The 25,870-nt window shown below is 45.2% G+C and overlaps 1 protein-coding gene across 3 annotated transcripts in view; it reads left to right on the top strand.

Moving 5' to 3' along the window:
• LOC129834592 (tubby protein homolog) overlaps nucleotides 1–25,870 on the top strand; it is a 120,748-nt gene continuing 94,878 nt past the window's right edge. For all 3 annotated transcript variants that reach the window (XM_055899718.1, XM_055899717.1, XM_055899715.1), the window contains exon 1: nucleotides 1–317. In XM_055899718.1, the coding sequence (XP_055755693.1) occupies nucleotides 262–317 (56 nt within the window). In that variant the 5' untranslated portion in view covers nucleotides 1–261. The remainder of the gene's footprint in view (nucleotides 318–25,870) is intronic.

Below are 25,870 nucleotides of genomic sequence, written 5' to 3'. Positions count from 1 at the left end.
GCGCGCAACCAATGGAGTAACCCATGCATTCGTCAAATTATTGACAAGCTTGTCAACTTGCGCTCACTGATTTTTCCCTTCACATTCCAAATGGTATAGCCTATAGAAAGTGAATCCCTGAATCGATGTGCACCACATCTCAACTCCCATTCGTTCGAGGAAGAAACGCTAGAACTGGTGATAAATATCGGCGTGGCATCTAAACCCAGGTTTTATTTTCGTGTCACGTTGAACCCTATTTAGCAACACCCCGTAGAAGTCATGGAAGGAGTCAGCAGCAACAGGAGCATGTCATACAGTCGATGGAGTTATGACAGGTAAGCGTTTATCCTTTGTCAACATTTACCTTGGTATGCGAGCTGATATCACCAATTTGCCACCAGAACCTCTCCTTTGCCTTTGTTTAGCAGGCTACCATTGTCATATCTAATCAGAAGTTGGTTGTGATTGATGAACCAACCTACAAAACCAATTAAATGCAGTAACTTAGTCTAGATATATATATATATAAATTGACATGGGCTGCAATCCTGATATTGATAGTATATGTATCAGGCTGTCATGCAGTCTACACTAAATCAGTTGTCATCATGAGGTATTTTGACACTGGCATGACAAATTGATATGACCTAGATAAGGTGTGTGTGTGTGTGTGTGTGTGTGTGTGTGTGTGTGTGTGTGTGTGTGTGTGTGTGTGTGTGTGTGTGTGTGTGTGTGTGTGTGTGTGTGTGTGTGTGTGTGTGTGTGTGTGTCGAAGCAGTGATTTGTCTGTGATACTACAACAATATTGCTTCGGGTCAATGTTTATTTCCTCAAACAAATACAGTGTGACGGATCCTAGGAGGATGTATGTTCTGTAACTTATATTTTCTGTTTTTTCTTTTCTTATTTTAACTCACGGTCAGATGACACAGCTTTCAGTATATTTGAGTTGTAGTAAGCTTTGTCAGGACTGGTACAGTAAGTGGGGAAATAACTTATTTTTCTATTTCTGCATCAAACAGCTACAGTACAGAGCGTTGCTTGCTCGTCTTTATGTTCTGACTATAAGGTCTTTCCTTATTGGTCAGCACACAACATGAGCACACACACACAGTCAGTCAGTAAACAACATCCAACTGAGCACACACTGGTTGAATCCACATTGTTTCCACCTCATTTCAATGAAATGACGTTGAACCAACATGGAATAGACGTTGAATTGACGTTTGTGCCCAGTGGGATGCTTGTGGCCCAGCTCTCGTTAGCTCTTACAGTGTGATTGGTATTCTAGACACAGTAACTGTGCTGCTTGGGCATCCCAAGAGAATGCAGCAAGAGATTCTGGGTCTCCTACAGCTTCATACGATTTCTCTCAGCGCTGTGCAACAATGGGGGTGGGGGAGAAGAGAGGGAGATTTAAGCTGAAGCCTCTCAGCACGTCTCCTAGGCAGTAACACATTCTTGATGTTTGATGTTTTTGTGTTCATGATATACAGTACCAGACAAAAGTTTAGACACACCTACTCATTCCAGTTTTTTTCTTTATTTGTACTATTTTCTAAATTGTAGAATAATAGTGAAGACATCAAAACTATGAAATAACGCATGTGGAATCAAATCTAATTTTATTAGTCACATGCGCCGAATACTTACAGTGAAATGCTTACATACGAGCCCCTAACCAACAGTGCAGTTTCAAAAAATACAGATAAGAAATAAAAGTAACAAGTAATTAAAGAGCAGCACTAAAAAATAACAAAATATATACAAGGGGTGCCGGTACAGAGTCAATATTTGAGATTCTTCAAATAGCCACCCTTTGCCTTGATCACAGCTTTGCACACTCTTGGCATTCTCTCAACCAGCTTCATGAGGTTGTCACCTGGAATGCATTTCAGTTAACAGGTGTGCCTTATAATATTAAAAGCTAATTTATGGAATTTATTTCCTTCATAATGAGTTTGAGCCAATCAGTTGTGTTGTGACAAGGTAGGTGGGTATACAGAAGATAGCCCTATTTGGTAAAATACCAAGTCCATATTATGGCAAGAACAGCTCAAATAAGCAAAGAGAAACGACAGTCCATCATTACTTCAAGACATGAAGATTAGTCAATACGGAAAAGATCAAGAACTTTAAAAGTTTCTTCACGTGCAGTCGCAAAAACCATCAAGCGCTATGATGAAACTGGCTCCCATGAGGACCGCCACGGGAAAGGAAGACCCAGAGTTTTCTCTGCTGAAGAGGATCAGTTCATTAGAGTTACCAGCCTCAGATATTGCAGCACAAATAAATACTTCAGAGTTCAAGTAACAGACATCTCAACTTCAACTGTTCAGAGGAGACTGCGTGAATCAGACCTTCATGGTTGAATTCCTGCTAAGAAACCACTACTAAAGGACACCAATAAAGGTCAAGAAACACGAGCAATGGACATTAGACCGGTGGAAATCTGTCCTTTGGTCTGATGAGTCCAAATGTGAGATTTCTGGTTACAAATGCAGTGTCTTTGTGAGACGCAGAGTAGGTGAACGGATGATCTCTGCATGTGTGATTCCCACCGTGACGCATGGAGGAGGTGTGATGGTGTGGGGGTGCTTTGCTGGTGACACTGTCTGTGATTTATTTAGAATTCAAGGCACACCTAACCAGCATGGCTACCACAGCATTCTGCAGCGATATGCCATCCCATCTGGTTTGCACTTAGTGGGACTATCATTTGTTTTTCAACGGGACAATGACCCAAAACACACCTCCAGGCTTTGTAAGGGCTATTTGACCAAGGAGAGAGATGGAGTGCTGCATCAGATGACCTGGCCTCCACAATCACCCGACCTCAACCTTATTTGAGATGGTTTTGGATGATTTGAACCGCAGAGTGAACGAAAAGCAGCCAGCAAGTGCTCAGCATATGTGGGAACTCCTTCAAGACTGTTGGAAAAGCATTCCAGGTGAAGCTGGTTGAGCGAATGCCGGGAGTGTGCAAAGCTGTCATTAAGGCAAAGGGGGTGGCTACTTTGAAGAATCTAAAATACATTTTGATTTGTTTAACCCTTTTTTTGGTTGCTACATCATTCCATGTGTTATTTCATAGTTTTGATGTCTTCACTATTATTCTACAATGTGAAAATAGTACAAATAAATAACCTTTGAATGAGTAGGTATTGTATATGACATGCAAATGAATAGAGGCAGGTTGCTCTGCTCCTAAAATGTGACTGAGAGAGATGTAATGGTTTGTTGTGTGGAGAGATGCCAGAAGCCGTTCATTACTGTGGTGCTTGATCCATGTTTGACACACTAGTGATGTCTGTATGCAGTACACATGAAATGGCACGCCATCAGACATGTGTCACACGAATTTGACACTTGCAATACAGTCATAAAAAGGCAGCTGACACAAACAACAACAATCAACATCCACAGTTAATAACCCACTTACAAACTAAACAGCAGCTCTTGTATGTATTTTTTCTGGCTTAGCTGATACTATGGGTATGGTATTTTATATGTAAGTAATGATTGCTCCAGCTTCTATGCAGTGCATCTCTCACTGTTAGAGGAGAATTTGATCCTGATTTTAAAATGCTTACATTTTTCATTCTAATTTATGAGTACCCTCGGGCTGGTCTCAGGTTCATTAGAAAATGTTTCTGGGCCATATGCAAACTCAAAGGTGCTGCTATGGTTTGAATATGCTCTGCTCATGGACCAGGTGTGTGTTTGTTCAAGCATCATAATTCATGGCTGTGCCTGCGAAGGTAGGAGCAGTGCACTCACAATGTGTTAGTTCAACAGGCCTGGCAGCCAGTAAACACAGCAACCACAGAGCGATGGAGAGCCAAGGTGGTGAGGAGAGATACTATTCAACGAGAGGAGAGGATCACATTCTCACAGATTGTGTTTTCATAATTATTGTGTCTGCTGAAAAAAATCTACATAAATGCCAGGAGATCTCATTAGTCTCTGATTTGGTATCGCCTCACATGGTACATTGCAGTTTTACAGCACTTCTTTATGGACCTCTAACAATTCCTTCTTTACAGAAGGAACCTATTACATATCAATTATTTAATACAATACTTAAGCCAGTACTGCAATAAAGTGCATTATTGCAGGGGCAAACATTTTAAGTAATCGTTTGATGTTTTTGGGGTTAGTGAGTAGTGTTGGTGAGTGGGACATTTTCTGTGTGTGCTGCCATTGTATTTCTGAGAACATCTCTGGGGGTTAATGCACTGTTGGAGTTTGGATGGTCCACGCTGCACACCTGCTCCTGCGTCACAGATGAATGGGTGATGACACGGGGTACCAATGTGTGAGATCTCACATCCATAATCTGTGTAGTGGTGGGGAATGACACACACACACAGAGACACTGTAGGCGCTAGGCAGACATACAACATATGACATACTGTGCATAGTACATTAAATGCGCGCACACACACACATGCACATACATAGTCATGTGTGTGTATTACTGTGTGTACAAACATATACACTTTGGTACGAGTTCATATGCTATGTAGAGACTGATCTAAAGACAGGAAGCACTATTTACTTTAATCGTATGACTAAATAGAGTAGAAAAATTATAAGATTCCCACATCCTAACCTGTCTGTCTTACTGTTATTGATAATAGTAGTAACACAGGGTTATTTCCATGTAAAAGGACCCATGAGCACCAACATAGGAGCATGTCAAATGAAAGCTAAGAGTCTCTTTTTTAAAATGTATTTATTAAGGCATATACATTTTTCAACCCTTTTCCATCCTAAAAATGTGGAATAAGTAAGGCTTTGATTTCTGGTCAAACAGATGGAAAAGGGGTCTTGCAAAACATCTACCCTTGCCAACTAATATCAACACATATTTCATTTTGGATATATTTTTCTGCCTTTCTGTAAATTTAAGAAACATTGCCTTGTGGCTTGAAATTCCGTTACCAAAAACCCACATGCTGTATCTTTTAAGATATTTTCTAATTTCTCTCCCTCATGAGGAGGGATGATAATTAAAATTCACAGAAGTAATAAGGAAAGGTAAACCTATCAATTAGACAGTGTTTTTACTGATATCAACTTTGTTTATGAATTATTAAGTGATTAAAACTTAATTCCGTTACCAAACCGGTAACGGAATTGAAAAAAATTTGTTAATGGAATTTCTGTGATTGAATTGACTACAACGGGAAATCATAGTAGTCATAAACCACAGTTGGGTTCACAAGTTTGGACAGCACAGTACAGCAAACAAAAGTATAGTACTGTAGAGTACACTAGATTAACTAGAGTTCAGTACACTATTGCACTGAACTATACTCTACTTTACTGAACTATAATCTACTTTGTCTTCTACTGTACTGAACTCTACTCTGTTGTGCTGTACTCTACTGTACTCTTCTGAGCTCTACTGTGCTATACTTGATGTCCAAACTAGTGAAACATAGATATCTAGGATTGGTTCAGATTTAGTCCAGACCAACAAATTTGGTCTTGTTTGGGGGCAGTGCTCATTAAAATAATAGCCAGTGTGTAGAATAATACCCAAATATGCAAAGGAGGATATTGTATATTTTATACATTTTGTGTAGGTATTTAGTATAGATCATCATGAAGAGAATGACATTATCCATAATTATGCATTTCTGTGTCGTACAGATCAGGGACCCATGATTGAATTCTGTTACCGCAATTCCAATACCAGATGTAAATCCACTTCACTTATGTCAGGCTGTGTGCTACTGGTAAGAAGTCAGGTGCAGGAGAGCGGAGAGTTGTGATCAGGCGCACACCTTAATTGGCAGAAGTAACAACAGACGGACGCAACTGCGTCAAAAACCTCCAGCTAAATGGCAAAAGTGCAAAGCGCGACAACAGTCACAATCATGCATAAGTTAAACAATAAACACACTCGGGTTCAACATGGTACCCGGGGAAAAACCAGCCTGGCGCGTAACATGTAACAAAACAAGTCCACACAAAGACATGGGGGAAACAGGGAATATATATGTAGTGTGATTAGGGAATGTAAACCAGGTGTGCGGGGAAACAAGACAAAACAAATGGAACAATGACAAGTGGAGCGGCGATGGCTAGAAGACCGGTGACGTCGAACGCCGCCCGAAGAAGGAGAGGAGCCGACTTCGGCGAAAGTCGTGACAGTACCCCCCCACCCCCCCTTGAGCAGCGCGACGACCTGGAAGGCGAGGCACAGGGCGATCTGGCCGGAGTTGGTGGAAATCCCGCAGCATTGAAGGGTCCAACACGTCCTCCACCGGCACCCAGCACCTCTACTTCGGACCGTACCCCTCCCACTCCACGAGGTATTGAAGCCCCCTCGCCCGACGCCTCGAATCCAGGATGGACCGAACGGAGTACGCCGGGGCCCCCTCGATGTCCAGAGGGGTGAAGGAACCTCCTGTACCTCAGACTCCTGGAGCGGACCAACCACCACCGGCCTGAGGAGAGACACATGAAACGAGGGGTTAATACGGTAATCAGGGGGGAAGCTGTAACCTGTAACACACCTCGTTCACTCTCTTCAACACTTTAAATGGCCCCACAAACCGCGGACCCAGCTTCCGGCAGGGCAGGCGGAGGGGCAGGTTTCGGGTCGAGAGCCAGACCCAGTCCCACGGTGCGAACACCGGGGCCTGACTGCGGTGACGGTCCGCGCTGGTTTTTTGGCGCAGCGTGGCCCGCTGGAGGTGAGCATGGGTGGCCTCCCATGTCTCCTCCGTGCGCCTGAACCAGTCATCCACCGCAGGAGCCTCGGTCTGACTAATGCCACGGTGCCAGAACCGGCTGGTACCCCAATACACACTGGAAAGGGGAGAGGTTAGTGGAGGAGTGGCAGAGCAAGTTCTGCGACATCTCTTGCCAGGGCACGAACGTCACCCACTCCCCCGGCCGGTCCTGGCAATAAGACCTCAGAAACCTGCCCACATCCTGGTTCACTCTCTCCACCTGCCCATTACTCTTGGGGTGAAAACCTGAGGTAAGGCTGATCGAGACCCCCAGACATTCCATGAACGCCCTCCAGACTCTCAACGTGAACTGGAGACCTCGATCAGACACTATATCCTCAGGCACCCCGTAGTGCCGGAAGACTTGTGTAAACAAGGCCTCCGCAGTCTGTAGGGAGGGAGACCGGGCAGAGGGAGACCGGGCAGAGGGAGGAGACGACAGGACTTAGAGAAACGATCCATAACAACCAGGATCGTGGTGTTTCCCTGTGAGAGAGGAAGATCGGTCAGGAAATCCACCGACAGGTGTGACCAAGGCCGTTGTGGAACGGGTAAGGGATGTAGCTTACCTCTGGGCAGGTGTCTAGGAGCTTTACACTGGGCGCACACCGAGCAGGAGGAAACATAAACCCTCACGTACTTTGCCAAGGTAGGCCACCAGTACTTCCCAGTCAGACAGCGCACCGTCCGACCGATCCCCGGATGACCAGAGGAGGGTGATGTGTGGGCTCAATAGATCAACTGGTCACGGACAGTAGACGGAATGTACAGACGCCCGACGGGACACTGGAGGGGAGCGGGCTCTGTACGTAACGCCTGCTCAATGTCCGCGTCCAGCTCCCATACGACCGGCGCTACCAGGCAGGAGGCCGGGAGTATGGGAGTCTGATCCATGGGCCGCTCCTCTGTGCCATACAGAGGAGCGGCCCATGGATCAGACTCCCATACTCCGGGACAGTGCATCTGCCTTCACATTTTGGGAACCTGGTCTGTAGGACAGGGTGAACACAAAACGGGTAAAAAACATGGCCTACCTTCCCTGACGAGGATTCAGTCTCCTCGCTGCCCGGATGTACTCCAGTGGTCAGTCCAGATGAGAAAAGGGTGTTTAGCCCCCTCAAGCCAATGTCTCTACACCTTCAAAGCCTTAACCACAGCCAACAGCTCCCGGTCCCCCACATCATAGTTCCGCGTGCCCGAGCGCTGCGAGAGCACGGCTCCTATCCCAGCCTCGGATGCGTCCACCTCGAGGTAAACAGAGCCATTAGGTGCCAAAAAGCCCTGTCCGCCTCAGCCAACCACTGCAAATGTACAGGACCCCCCTTCAGCAGTGAGGTAATGGGGGCCGCCACCTGGCCAAAACCCTGGATAAATCTCCGGTAGTAATTGGCAAACCCTAAAAACCGCTGCACCTCCTTTACCGTGGTGGGAGTCGGCCATTTGCGCACGGCTGAAATGCGGTCACTCTCCATCTCCACCCCTGAGGTGGAAATGCGATACTCTAGGAAGGAGCCGTACAGGTCGTCCAAGCACCCTGCGCACCAGGGACACATGCTCGGCGCGTGTAGCGGAGTATATCAGAATGTCATCGATATGCACCGCTACACCCTGCCCGTGCAGGTCCCTGAAAATCTTGTCTACAAAGGATTGAAAGACTGATGGAGCATTCATCCACCCGTACGGCATGACGAGGTACTCATAATGCCATGAGGTGGTACTGAACGCCGTCTTCCACTCGTCTCCCTCCCGGATACGCACCAGGTTGTAAGCTCTCCTGAGATCCAGTTTAGTGAAGCGCCCTGCGCATTGACTCAATCGCCATGGCAATGAGAGGTAGCGGGTAACTGTACCTCACTGTGAACAATGGGGATCTCTAAACTAAGGGTGAATGCTCTGTCGATTAAAATTCCCAGCCACGCCTGAATCGACGAGCGCCTTATGCTGGGAATCCGGGGAAAACTCTGGGAAAAAAACATGCACAAACAGGTGGATGAGAGTGGTGCAAACTCACCTGGGGTGACGCCAGAGAGCCCTGCCTGCTGCCTCGACTCCCAGAGGCACCAACCCGGCACCGACCAGCAGTGTGCCCTCTGCGGCCACAGGTGGTGCACGTGAAGGCCCCTCCTCCGGCCTCCCTGATCGCAACCCTGATCGCACCGGAGAGGGGGTGCTGGAAGCTGGAACCGACAGAGCCTTCTCTGGACGTCCGCAGGTGACCAGCAGGTTATCCAACCGAATGGACAGATCCACCAGTTGGTCAAAGGTGATGGTGGCATCCCTGCAGGCCAACTTCCGACGGACATCCTCGCGCAGGCTGCATCGGTAGTGGTCGATGAGGGCCCTGTCGTTCCAACCTGCTCCGGCGGCCAAGGTCCGAAATTCCAGGGCGAACACCTGGACGCTCCTCGTCCCCTGCCTCAGGTGGAAGAGACGTTCACCCGCCGCTCTACCGTCGGGCGGATGGTTGAAGACTAGAGGTCGACCGATTAATCGGAATGGCCGATTTAATTAGGGCCGATTTTCAAGTTTTCATAACAATCGGAAATCTGTATTTTTGGACGGCGATTTATTTATTTATTTTTCTTTTTTTAATTTAAAAAATATATATATTTTTACATTTCTTTTTTCTTTACACATTTATTTAACTAGGCAAGTCAGTTAAGAACACATTCTTATTTTCAATGACGGCCTAGGAACGGTGGGTTAACTGCCTTGTTCAGGGGCAGAACAACAGATTTTTACCTTGTCAGCTCAGGGATTCAATCTTGCAACCTTACGGTTAACTAGTCCAACGCTCTAACCACCTGCCTCACTAGGAGCCTGCCTGTTACGCGAATGCAGTAAGAAGCCAAGGTAAGTTGCTAGCTAGCATTAAACTTATCTTATAAAAAACAATCAATCAATCATAATCACTAGTTAACTACACATGGTTGATGATATTACTTGTTTATCTAGCATGTCCTGCGTTGCATATAATCGATGCGGTGCGCATTCGCGAAAAAGGACTGTCGTTGCTCCAACGTGTACCCAACCATAAACATCAATCCCTTTTCTTAAAATCAATACACAGAAGTAATATATTTTTTATTCTGCATATTTAGCTAAAAGAACTCCAGGTTAGCAGGCAATATTAACCAGATGAAATTGTGTCACTTCTCTTGCGTTCATTGCACGCAGAGTCAGGGTATATGCAACAGTTTGGGCCGCCTGGCTCGTTGCGAACTAATTTGCCAGAATTTTACGTAATTATGACATAACATTGAAGGTTGTGCAGTGTAACAGGAATATTTAGACTTATGGATGCCACCCGTTAGATAAAATACGGAACGGTTCCGTATTTCATTGAAAGAATAAACGTTTTCTTTTCGAGATTATAGTTTCCGGATTCGACCATATTAATGACCCAAGGCTCGTATTTCTGTGTGTTATTATGTTATAATTAAGTCTATGATTTGAAAGAGCAGTCTGACTGAGCGATGGTAAGCAGCAGCAGGCTCGTAAGCATGAATTCAAACAGCACTTTCGTGCGTTTTGCCAGCAGCTCTTCACTGTGCTTCAAGCATTGCGCTGTTTATGACTTCAAGCTTATCAACTCCCGAGATTAGACTGGTGTAACCGATGTGAAATGGCTAGCTAGTTAGCGGGGTGCGCGCTAATAGTGTTTCAAACGTCAGTCGCTCTGAGACTTGGAGTAGTTGTTCCCTTTGCTCTTCGAGGGTGGCTGTCTGTGTTCCTGGTTCGAGCCCAGGTAGCGGCGAGGAGAGGAATGGAAGCTATACTGTTACACTGGCAATACTAACGTGCCTATAAGAACATCCAATAGTCAAAGGTATATGAAATAAAAATCGTATAGAGAGAAATAGTCCTATTATTCCTATAATAACTACAAACTACAACTTCTTACCTGGGAATATTGAAGACTCATGTTAAAAGGAACCACCAGCTTTCATATGTTCTCATGTTCTGAGCAAGGAACTTAAACATTAGCTTTCTTACATGGCACATATTGCACTTTTACTTTCTTCTCCAACACTTTGTTTTTGCATTATTTAAACCAAATTGAACATGTTTCATTATTTATTTGAAGCTAAATTCATTTTATTGATGTATTATATTAAGTTAAAATAAGTATTGTTGTAATTGTCATTATTACAAATTAATTTTAAAAAATCGGGCCGATTTATCGGTATCGCCTTTTTTTGGTCCTTCAATAATCGGTATCAGTATCGCCGTTGAGAAATCATAATCGGTCGACCTCTATTGAAGACTGCCCGGAAGCAGCGGGTGAACTCCTCGAAGTGGTCCAACGCCGCATCTCCTTCTCCCCACACGGCATTTGCCCACTCCAGAGCTCTCCCCGAGAGGCACGAGACGAGGGCGGACACCCTCTCCCTTCCCGAGGGAGCCGGGTGAACGGTAGCCAGGTATAGGTCCAGATGCAATAGGAACCCCTGGCACCGTGCTGCCGTCCCATCATACTCCCTGGGAAGGGTGAGACTCATCCCACTGGGACCGTTGTCACGACCAGAAGTCTTACTGTAGTTCAATAACCAAAATAGAAGTCAATGTGTGATGTCATAGCTGACACCAATCTATCTGCAGACATGTTGAATCTTTATTTGGAGCAGATATTTAACTAACGTGGACATAAACTTTTAGAGATTTTACTGAATCTTTATCAGCACAGTTCTTCCACTAAATGTGTTTTTTGTAAAATGTTCAGTGTAAATTGGTCAAAGTAGTCATTGTGTATAGAGGTGTATGCATCTAAGTAAATAACAGTGTCTGTCTGCCTCTTGTCGACTCTGAATGGAACAGAGGGGTCCTGGATTGGAGAGAGAGAGGGGTCCTGGATTGGAGAGAGAGGGGGGTCCTGGATTGGAGAGAGAGGGGGGTCCTGGATTGGAGAGAGAGGGGGGTCCTGGATTGGAGAGAGAGGGGGGTCCTGGATTGGAGAGAGAGGGGGGTCCTGGATTGGAGAGAGAGGGGGGTCCTGGATTGGAGAGAGAGGGGGGTCCTGGATTGGAGAGAGAGGGGGGTCCTGGATTGGAGAGAGAGGGGGGTCCTGGATTGGAGAGAGAGGGGGGTCCTGGATTGGAGAGAGAGGGGGGTCCTGGATTGGAGAGAGAGGGGGGTCCTGGATTGGAGAGAGAGGGGGGTCCTGGATTGGAGAGAGAGGGGGGTCCTGGATTGGAGAGAGAGGGGGGTCCTGGATTGGAGAGAGAGGGGGGTCCTGGATTGGAGAGAGAGAGGGGGGTCCTGGATTGGAGAGAGAGAGAGGGGGTCCTGGATTGGAGGGAGAGAGAGGGGGTCCTGGATTGGAGGGAGAGAGAGGGGGTCCTGGATTGGAGGGAGAGAGAGGGGGTCCTGGATTGGAGGGAGAGAGAGGGGGTCCTGGATTGGAGGGAGAGAGAGGGGGTCCTGGATTGGAGGGAGAGAGAGGGGGCCCGGGTTGGAGGGAGAGAGAGGGGGCCCGGGTTGGAGGGAGAGAGAGGGGGCCCGGGTTGGAGGGAGAGAGGGAGAACGAAGGGGCTGGGTTAGGAAACAAGTGGGCAGATTTATAGGGGTTACATATTAGAGACTGTTTTCAAAACATTCCCTCTGCTGCTGCTGCAAGGCCCAGACTGAATTCTGCTCTGTCAGTGCCATACACAGGTCGGTGTGTGTCTGTGAGTGAGGTCAGGGCTCTGCTGGGGCCATTAGCCAGGGTTTTGATTGCAAACATATCACTGATGGATAATATCTGATGGTTGTAATATCAATGTAGCAATATTGGTCCTATGTTGAGAACTGTTCCAGTAACTGGTCCTAGCAGTATATGTGTGACTATTGGCTTACGTCGATCCCGGAGCAAACATCAATTATTCCAGAGCTAGCCAGCTGAAGAGTTCCATCAGCCACTCCTGGGCTACAATCACCTATCCAGACCCGTTTTACTACCGATGCGGAGCCCCACCGGACCTTCACGACTGGACTACCGACGTTATCCAACTGGCCCCTCCGTCGCGACGTTACCTGAACGCCCATCTGCGGTCTGCTAATCGCTAGCTGTCTTATCGGCTGCTATCTGAATAGGTCTATCTATCGGACAATTTTTCTTGGGTCACTATAACTATATCTATTTTGCCAATTCGATTGATCCCCTCTACCACACGGAACCCCACTAATCTACCGTTCGGAAACGCACGAGGTGCCTAAAATCAGACTTCCATCCTATGCTAGCTTGCTACCGATGGCTCAGCTAGCTGTCTGAATCGCTGTTACCACAACCAACCTCACTACTCACTGGACCCTTATGATCACTTGTCTAAGCATGCCTCTCCTTAATGTCAATATGCCTTGTCCATTGCTGTTCTGGTTAGTGTTTATTGGCTTATTTCACTGTATAACCTCTAGCCCTGCTCATTATACCTTATCCAACCTTTCAGTTCCACCACCCACACATGCGATAACATCACCTGGTTTCAATGATGTTTCTAGAGACAATATCTCTCTCATCATCACTCAATACCTAGGTTTACCTCCACTGTATTCACATCCTACCATACATTTGTCTGTACATTATACCTTGAAGCTATTTTATCGCCCCCAGAAACCTCCTTTTACTCTCTGTTCTAGACGACCAATTCTCATAGCTTTTAGCCGTACCCTTATCCCACTCCTCCTCTGTTCCTCTGGTGATGTAGAGGTGAATCCAGGCCCTGCAGTTCCTAGCTCCACTCCTATTTCCCAGGCGCTCTCATTTGATGACTTCTGTAACCGTAATAGCCTCGGTTTCATGCATGTTAACATTAGAAGCCTCCTCTCTAAGTTTGTTTTGTTCACTGGTTTAGCACACACTGCCAACCCGGATGTTCTAGCCGTGTCTGAATCCTGGCTTAGGAAGACCACCAAAAATTCTGAAATCTCCATTCCTAACTACAACATTTTCAGACAAGATAGAACGGCCAAAGGGGGCGGTGTTGCAATCTACTGCAAAGATAGCCTGCAGAGTTCTGTCCTACTATCCAGGTCTGTACCCAAGCAATTTGAACTTCTACTTTTAAAAATCCACCTCTCTAAAAACAAGTCTCTCACTGTTGCCGCCTGCTATAGACCACCCTCTGCCCCCAGCTGTGCTCTGGACACCATATGTGAACTGATTGCCCCCCATCTGTCTTCAGAGCTCGTGCTGCTAGGCGACCTAACCTGGAACATGCTTAACTCCCCAGCCACCCTGCAATCTAAACTTGATGCCCTCAATCTCACACAAATTATCAAGGAACCTACCAGGTACCACCCCAAAGCCGTAAACACGGGCACCCTCATAGATATCATCCTAACCAACTTGCCCTCTAAATACACTTCTGCTGTTTTCAACCAAGATCTCAGCGATCACTGCCTCATTGCCTGCATCCGTAATGGGTCAGCGGTCAAATGACCTCCACTCATCACTGTCAAACGCTCCCTGAAACACTTCAGCGAGCAGGCCTTTCTAATCGACCTGGCCGGGGTATCCTGGAAGGATATTGATCTCATCCCGTCAGTAGAGGATGCCTGGTTATTTTTTTAAAGTGCCTTCCTCACCATCTTAAATAAGCATGCCCCATTCAAGAAATGTAGAACCAGGAACAGATTCTTGGTTCTCTCCAGACCTGACTGCCCTTAACCAACACAAAAACATCCTATGTCGTTCTGCATTAGCATCGAACAGCCCCCGTGATATGAAACTTTTCAGCGAAGCTAGAAACCAATATACACAGGCAGTTAGAAAAGCCAAGGCTAGCTTTTTCAAGCAGAAATTTGCTTCCTGCAACACAAACTCAAAAAAGTTCTGGGACACTGTAAAGTCCATGGAGAATAAGAACACGTCCTCCCAGCTGCCCACTGCACTGACGACAGGAAACACTGTCACCACCGATAAATCCACTATAATTGAGAATTTCAATAAGCATTTTTCTACGGCTGGCCATGCTTTCCACCTGGCTACCCCTACCCTGGTCAACAGCACTGCACCCCCCACAGCAACTCGCCCAAGCCTTCCCCATTTCTCCTTCTCCCAAATCCAGTCAGCTAATGTTCTGAAAGAGCTGCAAAATCTGGACCACTACAAATCAGCCGGGCTAGACAATCTGGACCCTTTCTAAAATGATCTGCCGAAATTGTTGCAACCCCTATTACTAGCCTGTTCAACCTCTCTTTCGTGTCGTCTGAGATTCCCAAAGATTGGAAAGCAGCTGCAGTCATCCCCCTCTTCAAAGGGGGGGACACTCTTGACCCAAACTGCTACAGATTTCATTTCGAATCCCACCATACCTTCTTCGCTATGCAATCTGGTTTCAGAGCTGGTCATGGGTGCACCTCAGCCACGCTCAAGGTCCTAAACGATATCCTAACCGCCATCGATAAGAAACAATACTGTGCAGCCGTATTCATTGACCTGGCCAAGGCTTTCGACTCTGTCAATCACCACATCCTCATCGGCAGACTCGATAGCCTTCGTTTCTCAAATGATTGCCTCGCCTGGTTCACCAACTACTTCTCTGATAGAGTTCAGTGTGTCAAATCGGAGGGCCTGGCCCTCTGGCAGTTTCTATGGGGGTGCCACAGGGTTCAATTCTTGGACCGACTCTCTTCTCTGTATACATCAATGATGTCGCTCTTGCTGCTGGTGATTCTCTGATCCACCTCTACGCAGACGACACCATTCTGTATACTTCTGGCCCTTCTTTGGACACTGTGTTAACAACCCTCCAGACGAGTTTCAATGCCATACAACTCTCCTTCCGTGGCCTCCAATTGCTCTTAAATACAAGTAAAACTAAATGCATGTTCTTCAACCAATCGCTGCCTGCACCTGCCCGCCCGTCCAACATCACTACTCTGGACGGTTCTGACTTAGAATATGTGGACAACTACAAATACCTAGGTGTCTGGTTAGACTGTAAACTCTCCTTCCAGACTCACATCAAACATCTCCAATCCAAAGTTGGATTCCTAAATCTAGAATTGGCTTCCTATTTTGCAACAAAGCATCCTTCACTCATGCTTCCAAACATACCCTTGTAAAACTGACCATCCTACCGATCCTCGACTTCGGCGATGACATTTACAAAACAATAAATTGGATGCAGTCTATCACAGTGCCATCCGTTTTGTCACCAAAGCCCCATATACTACCCACCACTGGGACCTGTACACTCTCGTTGGCTGGGCCTCGCTTCATACTCATCGCCAAACCCACTGGCTCCAGGTCATCTACAAGACCCTGCTAGGTAAAGTCCCTCCTTATCTCAGCTCGCTGGTCACCATAGCAGCACCCACCTGTAGCACGCGCTCCAGCAGGTATATCTCTCTGGTCACCCCCAAAACCAATTCTTCCTTTGGCCGCCTCTCCTTCCAGTTCTCTGCTGCCAATGACTGGAATGAACTACAAAAATCTCTGAAACTGGAAACACTTATCTCCCTCACTAGCTTTAAGCACCAACTGTCAGAGCAGCTCACAGATTACTGCACCTGTACATAGCCCACCTATAATTTAGCCCAAACAACTACCTCTCCGCCTACTGTATTTTTTTATTTATTTATTTATTTTGCTCCTTTGCACCCCATTGTTTCTATCTTTACTTTGCACATTCTTCCACTGCAAATCTACCATTCCAGTGTTTTACTTGCTATATTGTATTTACTTCGCCACCATGGCCTTCTTTGCCTTACCTCATCTCACCTCATTTGCTCACATTGTGTATACTTATTTAATTTTTTTACATTTTTAATTCTACTGTATTATTGACTGTATGTTTTGTTTATTCCATGTGTAACTCTGTGTTGTTGTATGTGTCGAACTTCTTTGCTTTATCTTGGCCAGGTCGCAATTGTAAATGAGAACTTGTTCTCAACTAGCCTACCTGGTTAAATAAAGGTGAAATAAAAATAAATAAATCGAGCACTCAATAGGTCTTAATCTAGTTCCCTGAGGCTTCACATCAAGGGTCATGGCATTGATGATCAATCATTTCCAGTTGCAATCTTCAAGGCTTCAAAAACACAGCCCCCCAGGAACGTATAGTTTTAATCTCTTGTAACTATATGCTTTCTGAGTTTAGTTGGGTAAACACAAAATCCATGAGGTTTGGATATGATTTCCTCAGAGCATAACGCTGTATAATGTTTGGGTCATTGTCTATCAGTAGTTAGTTGAAGCCTATCCTCCTACCCTCTATTACCTCTAATTGGATCCCATCTGATGAATCTATTGGAAGGGGAGAGAGGGCTTGTCGTCAGGCAAAGTTATTGTTCCGGAAGTAATGAATTAAGAGACCAAGATACCACTATGAGGGGAGCAGCTGTCTGCTTTTACCCGGCTTTCTACTAGATAGCTAGTGTGAATAAGAAGCATTACCACTGAGACTGTTCTGGGAACTGCTGCTCTGCTCTGAGGAGTGCGCTTCACTTCAGTAATTATAGCCCCCAATCAGATAGTGGAAATGCTTTTTACCAATGTGTTGTTTAGGGAGGCACACTGCATATATTAGATTAGATAAACATTTGAATATTTCATTAATAAGCAGCTGGAGACAACCATGTTCACAGACGTTGCCTTTGGCTTTTATAAAACGGCACTGTATTTCAGTTTATACTATGGTTTATCTAAGGTCTGAAATATCCTATTTATGTTTTACATGCAAAACTACAGTAATGTTTCTATCCTCACAACCTAATTTTACAGTCTAAGATAAACATTCACCCAGCTGGCTGTAGAGCACAGCTCCAGACTGGTCTGGTTGGCAGTACATTCATATTAATATTTTTTTAAATGCAGCATCTTGCCAGCAGCTATCAAAATATATTAGAATTCCTGGGTAGCTGTATGCATTTTTCTGTGTCTGCCTCTAAGAGGAGTGGGATTTAAGTGATGCTTAACTCAGTTTCTTTATCAGCTCTACGATGCTGCCGGCAGGAGAAGCAGGCAGAGACGGGGACAGTCTGACAGACCTTAATATCTTACCTGTGTGACAGGACCACGACTGTAGAGCTGAGGTGCTTTATGTCTCTGTTTTCAAGGATTTTTTCAAAGGGTTTGAATGTTTCCCCACCATCCTCAATCTGACTGTATTGTCATTTGTCATACTTCATACACTACCTCACTTTCCCAACCTCAAAACATACATTGATATCATTCTGGAGGCATGGTAGAAAGGAAGTCGTTGTTCTGTTTGGTCCTTTTCTTGAGATGTCCTGGGATGTGTTCCTAATGGCACCCTATTCCCTTTAGTGCCCCAGACCGTGTTCAATAGGTACAATCACCTAGAATCTGGCTACTGTATATCACATGATTATAGTTTATTATTACTTTTCAGCTGAATCCCAGTGTTTGAATGATGTGTATTGACTGCAATATATGGCACAGTGTTCACTGATCGCTTGAATGGTAGGAGGTTGAACATGGTGATGAAAGGGTGTATATACACTACCGTTCAAATGTTTGGGGCCACTTAGACATTTCGTAGTTTTTTTAATAAAAACCAATTTTTTCGATTTTAAAATAACATCAAATTGATCAGAAATACAGTGTAGACACTGTTAATGTTGTAAATGACTATTGTAGCTGGAAACAGCAGATTTTTAATGGACTATTTACATAGGTGTACAGAGGCCCATTATCAGCAACCATCACTCCTGTGTTCCAATGACACGTTGTTTTAGCTAATCCAAGTTTATCATTTTAAAAGGATAATTGATCATTAGTAAACCCTTTTGCAATTATGTTAGCACAGCTGAAAACTGTTGGTCTGATTTTAAAGAAGCAATAAAACTGTCTTTCTTTAGACTAGTTGAGTATCTGGAGCATCAGCATTTGTGGGTACCTGCACCTTTTGAGCACTTGAGTGTGTCTTGTTAGGATTATGGAGGATGTACCATATACTTACTGTATCTTACCCCTTAGCTGTGACAGGGCTGGTGTAGAGTATATATCTAGATGTTATTACAGTGTTCACATCCACGTGTTCACTTCCAGACAGGCTGCTATTTAATGATCAGAAGCTGTTCTGCTGAAGAATATTGAGTTTTGTCACAATGGAGAGTGAATTTAATTGGTAAACAATCTTTTCAAAGCATAATTGCGCAGTTTGTAAAGACATTTTTATTTGCATTTTCCATTTTAAAATACCATGAAAATACAAGTGGCTGCTTATGTCATTTGAAATGAAATGTTTCTGTAACTGAAGGGGAGTTTCAATATCAACAAAGAAGATGAGAGTCAATCTCTGTTCTGGCCTGTATTTAGACAGAAATGTACACTCAGGTTTGCATCCCAAATGTATCCTAAATGACACCCTATTGTTCCTGGTCAAAGTAGTGTACTACATATTCTTGCCTGCATCCAGATTTAAGAGACAGACTCGTCTCTCAGTCTACTGTATGCTGAACCTCTCTTTTGAATAATTGATCTTAGCGTAGAGAAGGTTGACCTCTGGTATGCTGTGTGGAATGCTAACCATGTTTTTTTATTTTAAAAAAATAAATACATTTTATCCCCTTTTCTCCCCAATTTTCGTGGCATCCAATCGCTAGTAATTACTATCTTGTCTCATCGCTACAACTCCCGTACGGGCTCGGGAGCGACGAAGGTCGAAAGCCATGTGTCCTCCGAAGCACAACCCAACCAAGCCGCACTGCTTCTTTAACACAGCGCGCCTCCAACCCGGAAGCCAGCCGCACCAATGTGTCGGAGGAAACACCGTGCACCTGGCCGCCTTGGGCGCGATGAGACGAGGAAATCCCTACCGGCCAAACCCTCCCTAACCCGGACGACGCTGGCCCAATTGTGCGTCGCCCCGGACCTCCCGGTCGCGGCCGGCTGCGACAGAGCCTGGGGGCGAACCCAGAGACTCTGGTGGCGCAGTTAGCACTGCGATGCAGTGCCCTAGACCACTGCGCCACCCGGGAGGCCCTTGCTAACCATGTTTTAAAGTAATAGTCAGCGCTTGACTTGGGCAGGAGCTAACTGGATCTGATTACTGGCACCTCAAATGTTCTACTGCTTGAGCTCCTGTTCCTCTTATAGAACATTAGCTCAGAAGTCTTGTGGAGCTCTTGCACCTAAATGTAAACAGTACCAGCACCCAAAATGAGAACCGGCCCCTATTTCAGTCCAAGTCAAGCACTGGTAATAGTGGGTGCTATGGAGACAGTCAGACTTTTTTTTTTTTTTAGTAATGATAGGGGTTTCTTACTGTAGAAATAAATTTGACTATTATTATAAGCCTCGGCGCGCTGACTGTCTGTTGGAAACTACTATCTCTATAATTCATGGCCAGAATAATGCATGAGATCTCTCTACTGGCTCTACAGCAGGTTTCATTGTCAATTTCATTTGGTTCATTATTGGGCGAGATTCTGGTCCAAGTTTAAAAATTATGATTATACTGTGTCTTATTCATTGAGACATGTTGGTATTACTGTATGGGATTATTGGAGACCAATGACTGTGAGAATGGCAGTGACTGAGTCTAACTCTCCTACACTGCTATAGTCAGTGTTTATATGTTGCGATGTCATGATAGTGTCACAGTACACTGTCGACCTCCTCGTCCCTTACTTTCCCAAGGACACTAAGTGTTTTGAGAAGAGAACAAACCTCGAAGTGAGTTAATAGTGGAGGAATGCAGCACGTGCACTGCCTGTGCTGTAGAGATCATTAAGTGAAGTGTGGAGCACCTCTTGTCAAAGCCAAAGTGTGCTGGGCCAACTGCAAAGACAGCAATTAGAGCTGGTAGCTGCCTGCCTGCGACTGACGATCACAGTGACTGCAACATAGTGTAACGACCCTGGGTTTATAAGCGCGGAAATCGACTCTGCCGCTTGAGCATGCTTTTGCGGCACAGTCGATAGCGCGCCGGACCTCGGGCTAGGAGGTTGAGGGTTCGAGACCTGCTCCCTGCTGTTTCATTACATTGGTGTCGGAAGTGATCGGACCTCGCATCCACGACAGTGCGTGTGCTTGGCCGGTGAGCGCGTTCCTGTAAGACGTGAAGTCGCAAGCTAGCGCGAGGACGCGCTCTTTGAAAGGAGGGAGTAGTGTAACGACCCTGGGTTTATAAGCGCGGAAATCGACTCTGCCGCTTGAGCATGCTTTTGCGGCACAGACGATAGCGCGCCGGACCTCGGGCTAGGAGGTTGAGGGTTCGAGACCTGCTCCCTGCTGTTTCATTACATTGGTGTCGGAAGTGATCGGACCTCGCATCCATGACAATGCGTGTGCTTGGCCGGTGAGCGCGTTCCTGTAAGACGTAAAGTCGCAAGCTAGCGCGAGGACGCGCTCTTTGAAAGGAGGGAGTAGTGTAACGACCCTGGGTTTATAAGCGCGGAAATCGACTCTGCCGTTTGAGCATGCTTTTGCGGCACAGTCGATAGCGCGCCGGACTTCGGGCTAGAAGGTCGAGGGTTCGAGACCTGCTCCCTGCCTGTTTCATTACAATATATATATATATATAATGATATAGCTAGACTCTAAAGGATACCAGAGCTGGATAAGTAAATATCCAATTTCACTGCTTGTGTTTTGTAGGTATGGAAGGGGCTTGTGTTTGTGTAAAGAAGCCTTATGGTGTGATGAATAGATGGTTCCGCTGTGAAGGGAAAATGGGAAATTACGAGTAGTTATGGTTAGGTCTTTATAAACTGAGTGTACAAAACATAAGGAACACCTGCTCTTTCCATGACATAGACTGACCAAGTGAATCCAGGTGAAAGATATGATCCCTAATTGATGTCACTTGTTAAATCCACTTCTATCAGTGTAGATGAGAGGATGAGACCGGTTAAAGAAGGATTTATAATCCTTGAGACAGTTGTCGTGTCTTTGACTATGCCAGATTAATTGCTATGACATGCTATTCTATAAAATAATTTCTCCGTAATTAATATTACCTGATTGAACTAATCATGTAAATATTAATTAACTAGAGAGGGACACCACGAAAGAATATTTATAGAGCTGTTATCTTTCGAATAACCTCTTAAAGATTTAGTAATAGTTTACATCCATAGCAGTCACCTTAATCGTCAGTTTATTCAGTCTCATCTGAAAGTTGTAAATCCTTGATTATCTGCAAGAATCCTGGCTAACAAGTTGAATCAGCAATACAAAATTGGGTTTAATTATTTATTTACTAAATACCTAACTAATCACACAGAAACACACATACACAATTAAATCACAACTTGATTACAAAGTTCCGTCATAAAGAAAACGTCCCGCTAGACCCGTCCCGGAATAGACATGACAGCTTGTTACACAAAGGAAAAAGGAAAGGGGGGGGGAAGGGGGGGCTGGGTTTTAGTGAAAGAGCGGGAGACTGGAACATAGGCGACGCTGTGTTATCGTAAATACAGTATCTTATGCATTCTAAATTACCGCCCATTTGAAAAAGGAAAATGCAATAAATATTTACTCTGAGCTGCGCTTCAGTAGGTTGGTGGTAGATGGAAGACCGTATCGCCAACCCGAGTCCTCTGTCCTTTGAAGAATGTCTCTGGTAGTCACTGGATACGTTGGAGTAACGTTGTGTGTAGTAGACGGGATACTCTGACTGTCCTTCCTAACCTACGTTTGTAGCAGCTGTTGCTAACTCAACGGCTAGGAGGTATCACTTCTGTAGTGAATACGAGTTCAAAGTTCATACCATTCACAATCAAAGTCCATGCTGCTGTTGGCTTAGTTCTGTAGTTATTATCTGAACCATTCTGACACCGGATCGTCATCTTGGTGTGCCCGGAACAGGAAGTTATATTCTTGCCAATGGCTTTTATAGTGGAGGGAGAGGGCTGTGTCTGAAAAGTCTATTACCCATGTCTCTTCACAGGGGCGGGGCCCTAGTTGAGCAGAAGCCCAAACTTATGAAAACACATCTCTCATTTGGAAGCTAAAATTAAATTTAATCTCTTCACAAATAATTTCATATTCAAACATTTGAATTAAACAACAATTCCATGTGAATCCGATACCTCTGACGTTTAGACTTTCCACAGTAGAGTTTGTCATTCTATCATTGATGAGAATGTGTCAGAGGGCAACCGAACTGACATAATATACCTTAAGTACCACCGCATATGTTCAGTTGGTCGGATTACCAGAATATAGTTCATTTCCCCCAACTTCTGATGTTACCCAGAATCTCTATGTTAACCCATGGGTTTCCTTATGTCACATCAGTTATAGTAGGGAGAGAGAAAAAGGGGGAAAGAGGTATTTATGACTGTCATAAACCTACCCACAGGCCAACGTCATGACACAGTTGAGACATGGATTGTGTATGTGTGCTATTGAGCGTGTGGATGGGCAAGACAAAATATTTAAGTGCCTTTTGAAGGGGGTATGGTAGTAGGTGCCAGGCACACCGGTTTGAGTGTGTCAAGAACTGCAACGATGCTGGGTTTTTCACTTTCAACAGTTTCCCGTGTGTATCAAGTGTTGGGGTTCGTTTCTTTTTCCTTGACAATCACTGGATCATTGGTGAAATTAGCATTCAGACAATACCTTTAATTAAATCAATAAAAAAAACTTTAGTTAATTTAATACAATTGCAGACAGAAGTTGACAACAGAAACGTAGCACGCATATTTCCGAGTAAGTTCTGCAAATAGTAAAGGGTCCAAGTTATTTCATTAAACCCGAAGTCCTATCTTAGTGATGTCACTGCCTACGTCATTACCTTCTACTCATGAGACCAAGCCCATGCCTACACAGCTATACAAACAAGAGTTCCCATGTTATCTAAAGGCTCAGCAGTAAATGTCCACTCCCCAAGTTGATTTATAGTGGAATGTCTGACTAGTTTCTTATCTCTTTCACTCCCCTGCAGGGTTCTTTCTCAGTCACACGTCTCTCAGACCGTTTCTTTATAAGAAGCATAGACTAGAAAAGACTGTGGAACAATATTAAACATTATAATGAATAAATATATATATATATATATATATAAATATATATATATATATTGTTAATCTGTAGTCTATGACCCTATTAATGTAAGGAGGGAGGTTTTATAACCCCTCCCCTTCTATTAATACAACATGAGCATAATCCATTATTATAATACACCAAACATTTGTTACAGCCCCTATCATGACCCCAAGGTGAACCCGACACAAGAATGGTTCACCACCCAAAGGACATCCAGCCAACTTGACACTGTGGGAAGCATTGGAGTCAACATGGGACAGCATCCCTGTGGAACAATTTGGACACCTTGTAGAATTGAGGCTGTACTGAGGGCAAAATGGGGGTGCAACTCAATATTAGGAAGCTGTTCCTAATGTCTTGTACACTTAGTGTATGATTCTACATAGTATCACTATTATAAATCATGTTGGAGTTGTAGGTACCCCTCCATAGATGTTTTTTGCTGACCTTCTAACCATGAAATGGAGTGCTTAGTGTATGTAGGGGTAGACAGGTACTGTAGACTGGCCATGCAGTCAACACCCTGAAAGAACTTCATTGGACTCTCTGTAAACTGTAAACCATATATCCTGAGTCTGCATTTATTGTAGCTGGGGATTTTAACAAAGCTAATCTGAAAACAAGGCTCCCTAAATTTTATCAGCATATCGAATGTGCGACTCGAGCTGGCAGCATTCTGGATCATTGCTACTCTAACTTCCGCGACGCAAACAAAGCCCTCTCCCGCCCTCCTTTCGGCAAATCTGTTGCTCCCTGCCTATAGACAGAAACTAAAACAGGAAACGCCCGTGCTCAGGTCTGTTCAACGCTGGTCCCACCAATCGGATTCCACGCTTCAAGATTGAGTGCATCGGTGATGTTGTACCCACGGTGACTATTAAAACCTTCCCTAACCAGAAACCGTGGATTGATGGCAACATTCACACAAAACTGAAAGCGTGAACCACTGCTTTTAATCATGGCAAGGCGACCGGAAACATGACAGAGTACAAACGGTGTAGCTATTCCCTCCGCAAGGCAATCAAACAAGCTAAGCGTCAGTATAGAGACGAAGTAGAGTTGCAATTCAATGGCACAAACACGAGACGTATGTGGCAGGGTCTACAGTCAATCACGGATTACAAAAAGATAACCAGCCCCGTCGCGGACAACGACGTCTTGCTCCCAGACAAATTAAACAACTTCTTTGCTCGCTTTGAGGACAATACAGTGCCACTGACAAGGCCCCCTACCAAAACCTGTGGGCTCTCCTTCACTGTGGCCAACGTGAGTAAAACATTTAAACGTGTTAACCCTCGCAGGGCTGCCGGCTCAGACGGCATCCCTAGCCGCGACCTCAGAGCATGCGCAGACCAGCTGGCTGGTGTGTTTACGGACATATTCAATCAATCCCTATCCCAGTCTGCTGTGCCCATATGCTTCAAGAGGGTCATAATTGTTCCTGTTCCCAAGAAAGGTAAGGTAACTGAGCTAAACGACTATCGCCATGTAGCACTCACTTCTGTCATCATCAAGTGCTTTGAGAGACTAGTCAAGGATCATATCACCTCCACCCTACCTGATACCCTAGACCCACTCCAATTTGCTTACCGCCCCAATAGGTCCACAGACGACACAATCACACTGCACACTGCCCTAACGCATCTGGACAAGAGGAATACCTATGTATGAATGCTGTTCATCGACTACAGCTCAGCATTTAACACTATAGTACCCTCCAAACTCGTCATTAAGCTCGAGACCCTGGGTCTCGACCCCGCCCTGTGCCACTGGGTCCTAGACTTTCTGACGGGCCGCCCCCAGGTGGCGAGGGTAGGAAACAACATCTCCACCCCACTGATCCTCAACACTGGGGCCCAACAAGGGTGCGTTCTCAGCCCTCTCATGTACTTCCTGTTCACCATGACTACGTGGCCATGCACGCCTCCAACTCAATCATCAAGTTTGCAGATTACATTACAGTGGTAGGCTTGATTACCAACAACGACTAGACGGCCTACAGGGAGGAGGTGAGGGCCCTCGGGGTGTGGTGTCAGGAAAATAACCTCACACTCAATGTCAACAAAACAAAGGAGATAATCGTGGACTTCAGGAAACTGCAGAGGGAGCACCCCCTTATCCACATCGACGGGACAGTAGTGGAGAAGGTGGAAAGTTTTAATATCCTCGGCGTACACATCACGGACAAAAT

This window comes from Salvelinus fontinalis, chromosome 35, assembly GCF_029448725.1.
Source record: "Salvelinus fontinalis isolate EN_2023a chromosome 35, ASM2944872v1, whole genome shotgun sequence".
Classification (NCBI taxonomy): Eukaryota; Metazoa; Chordata; class Actinopteri; order Salmoniformes; family Salmonidae; genus Salvelinus; species Salvelinus fontinalis.
Note: the sequence above shows the minus strand (reverse complement) of the source record. Positions and strands in the feature narration are given on the sequence as shown.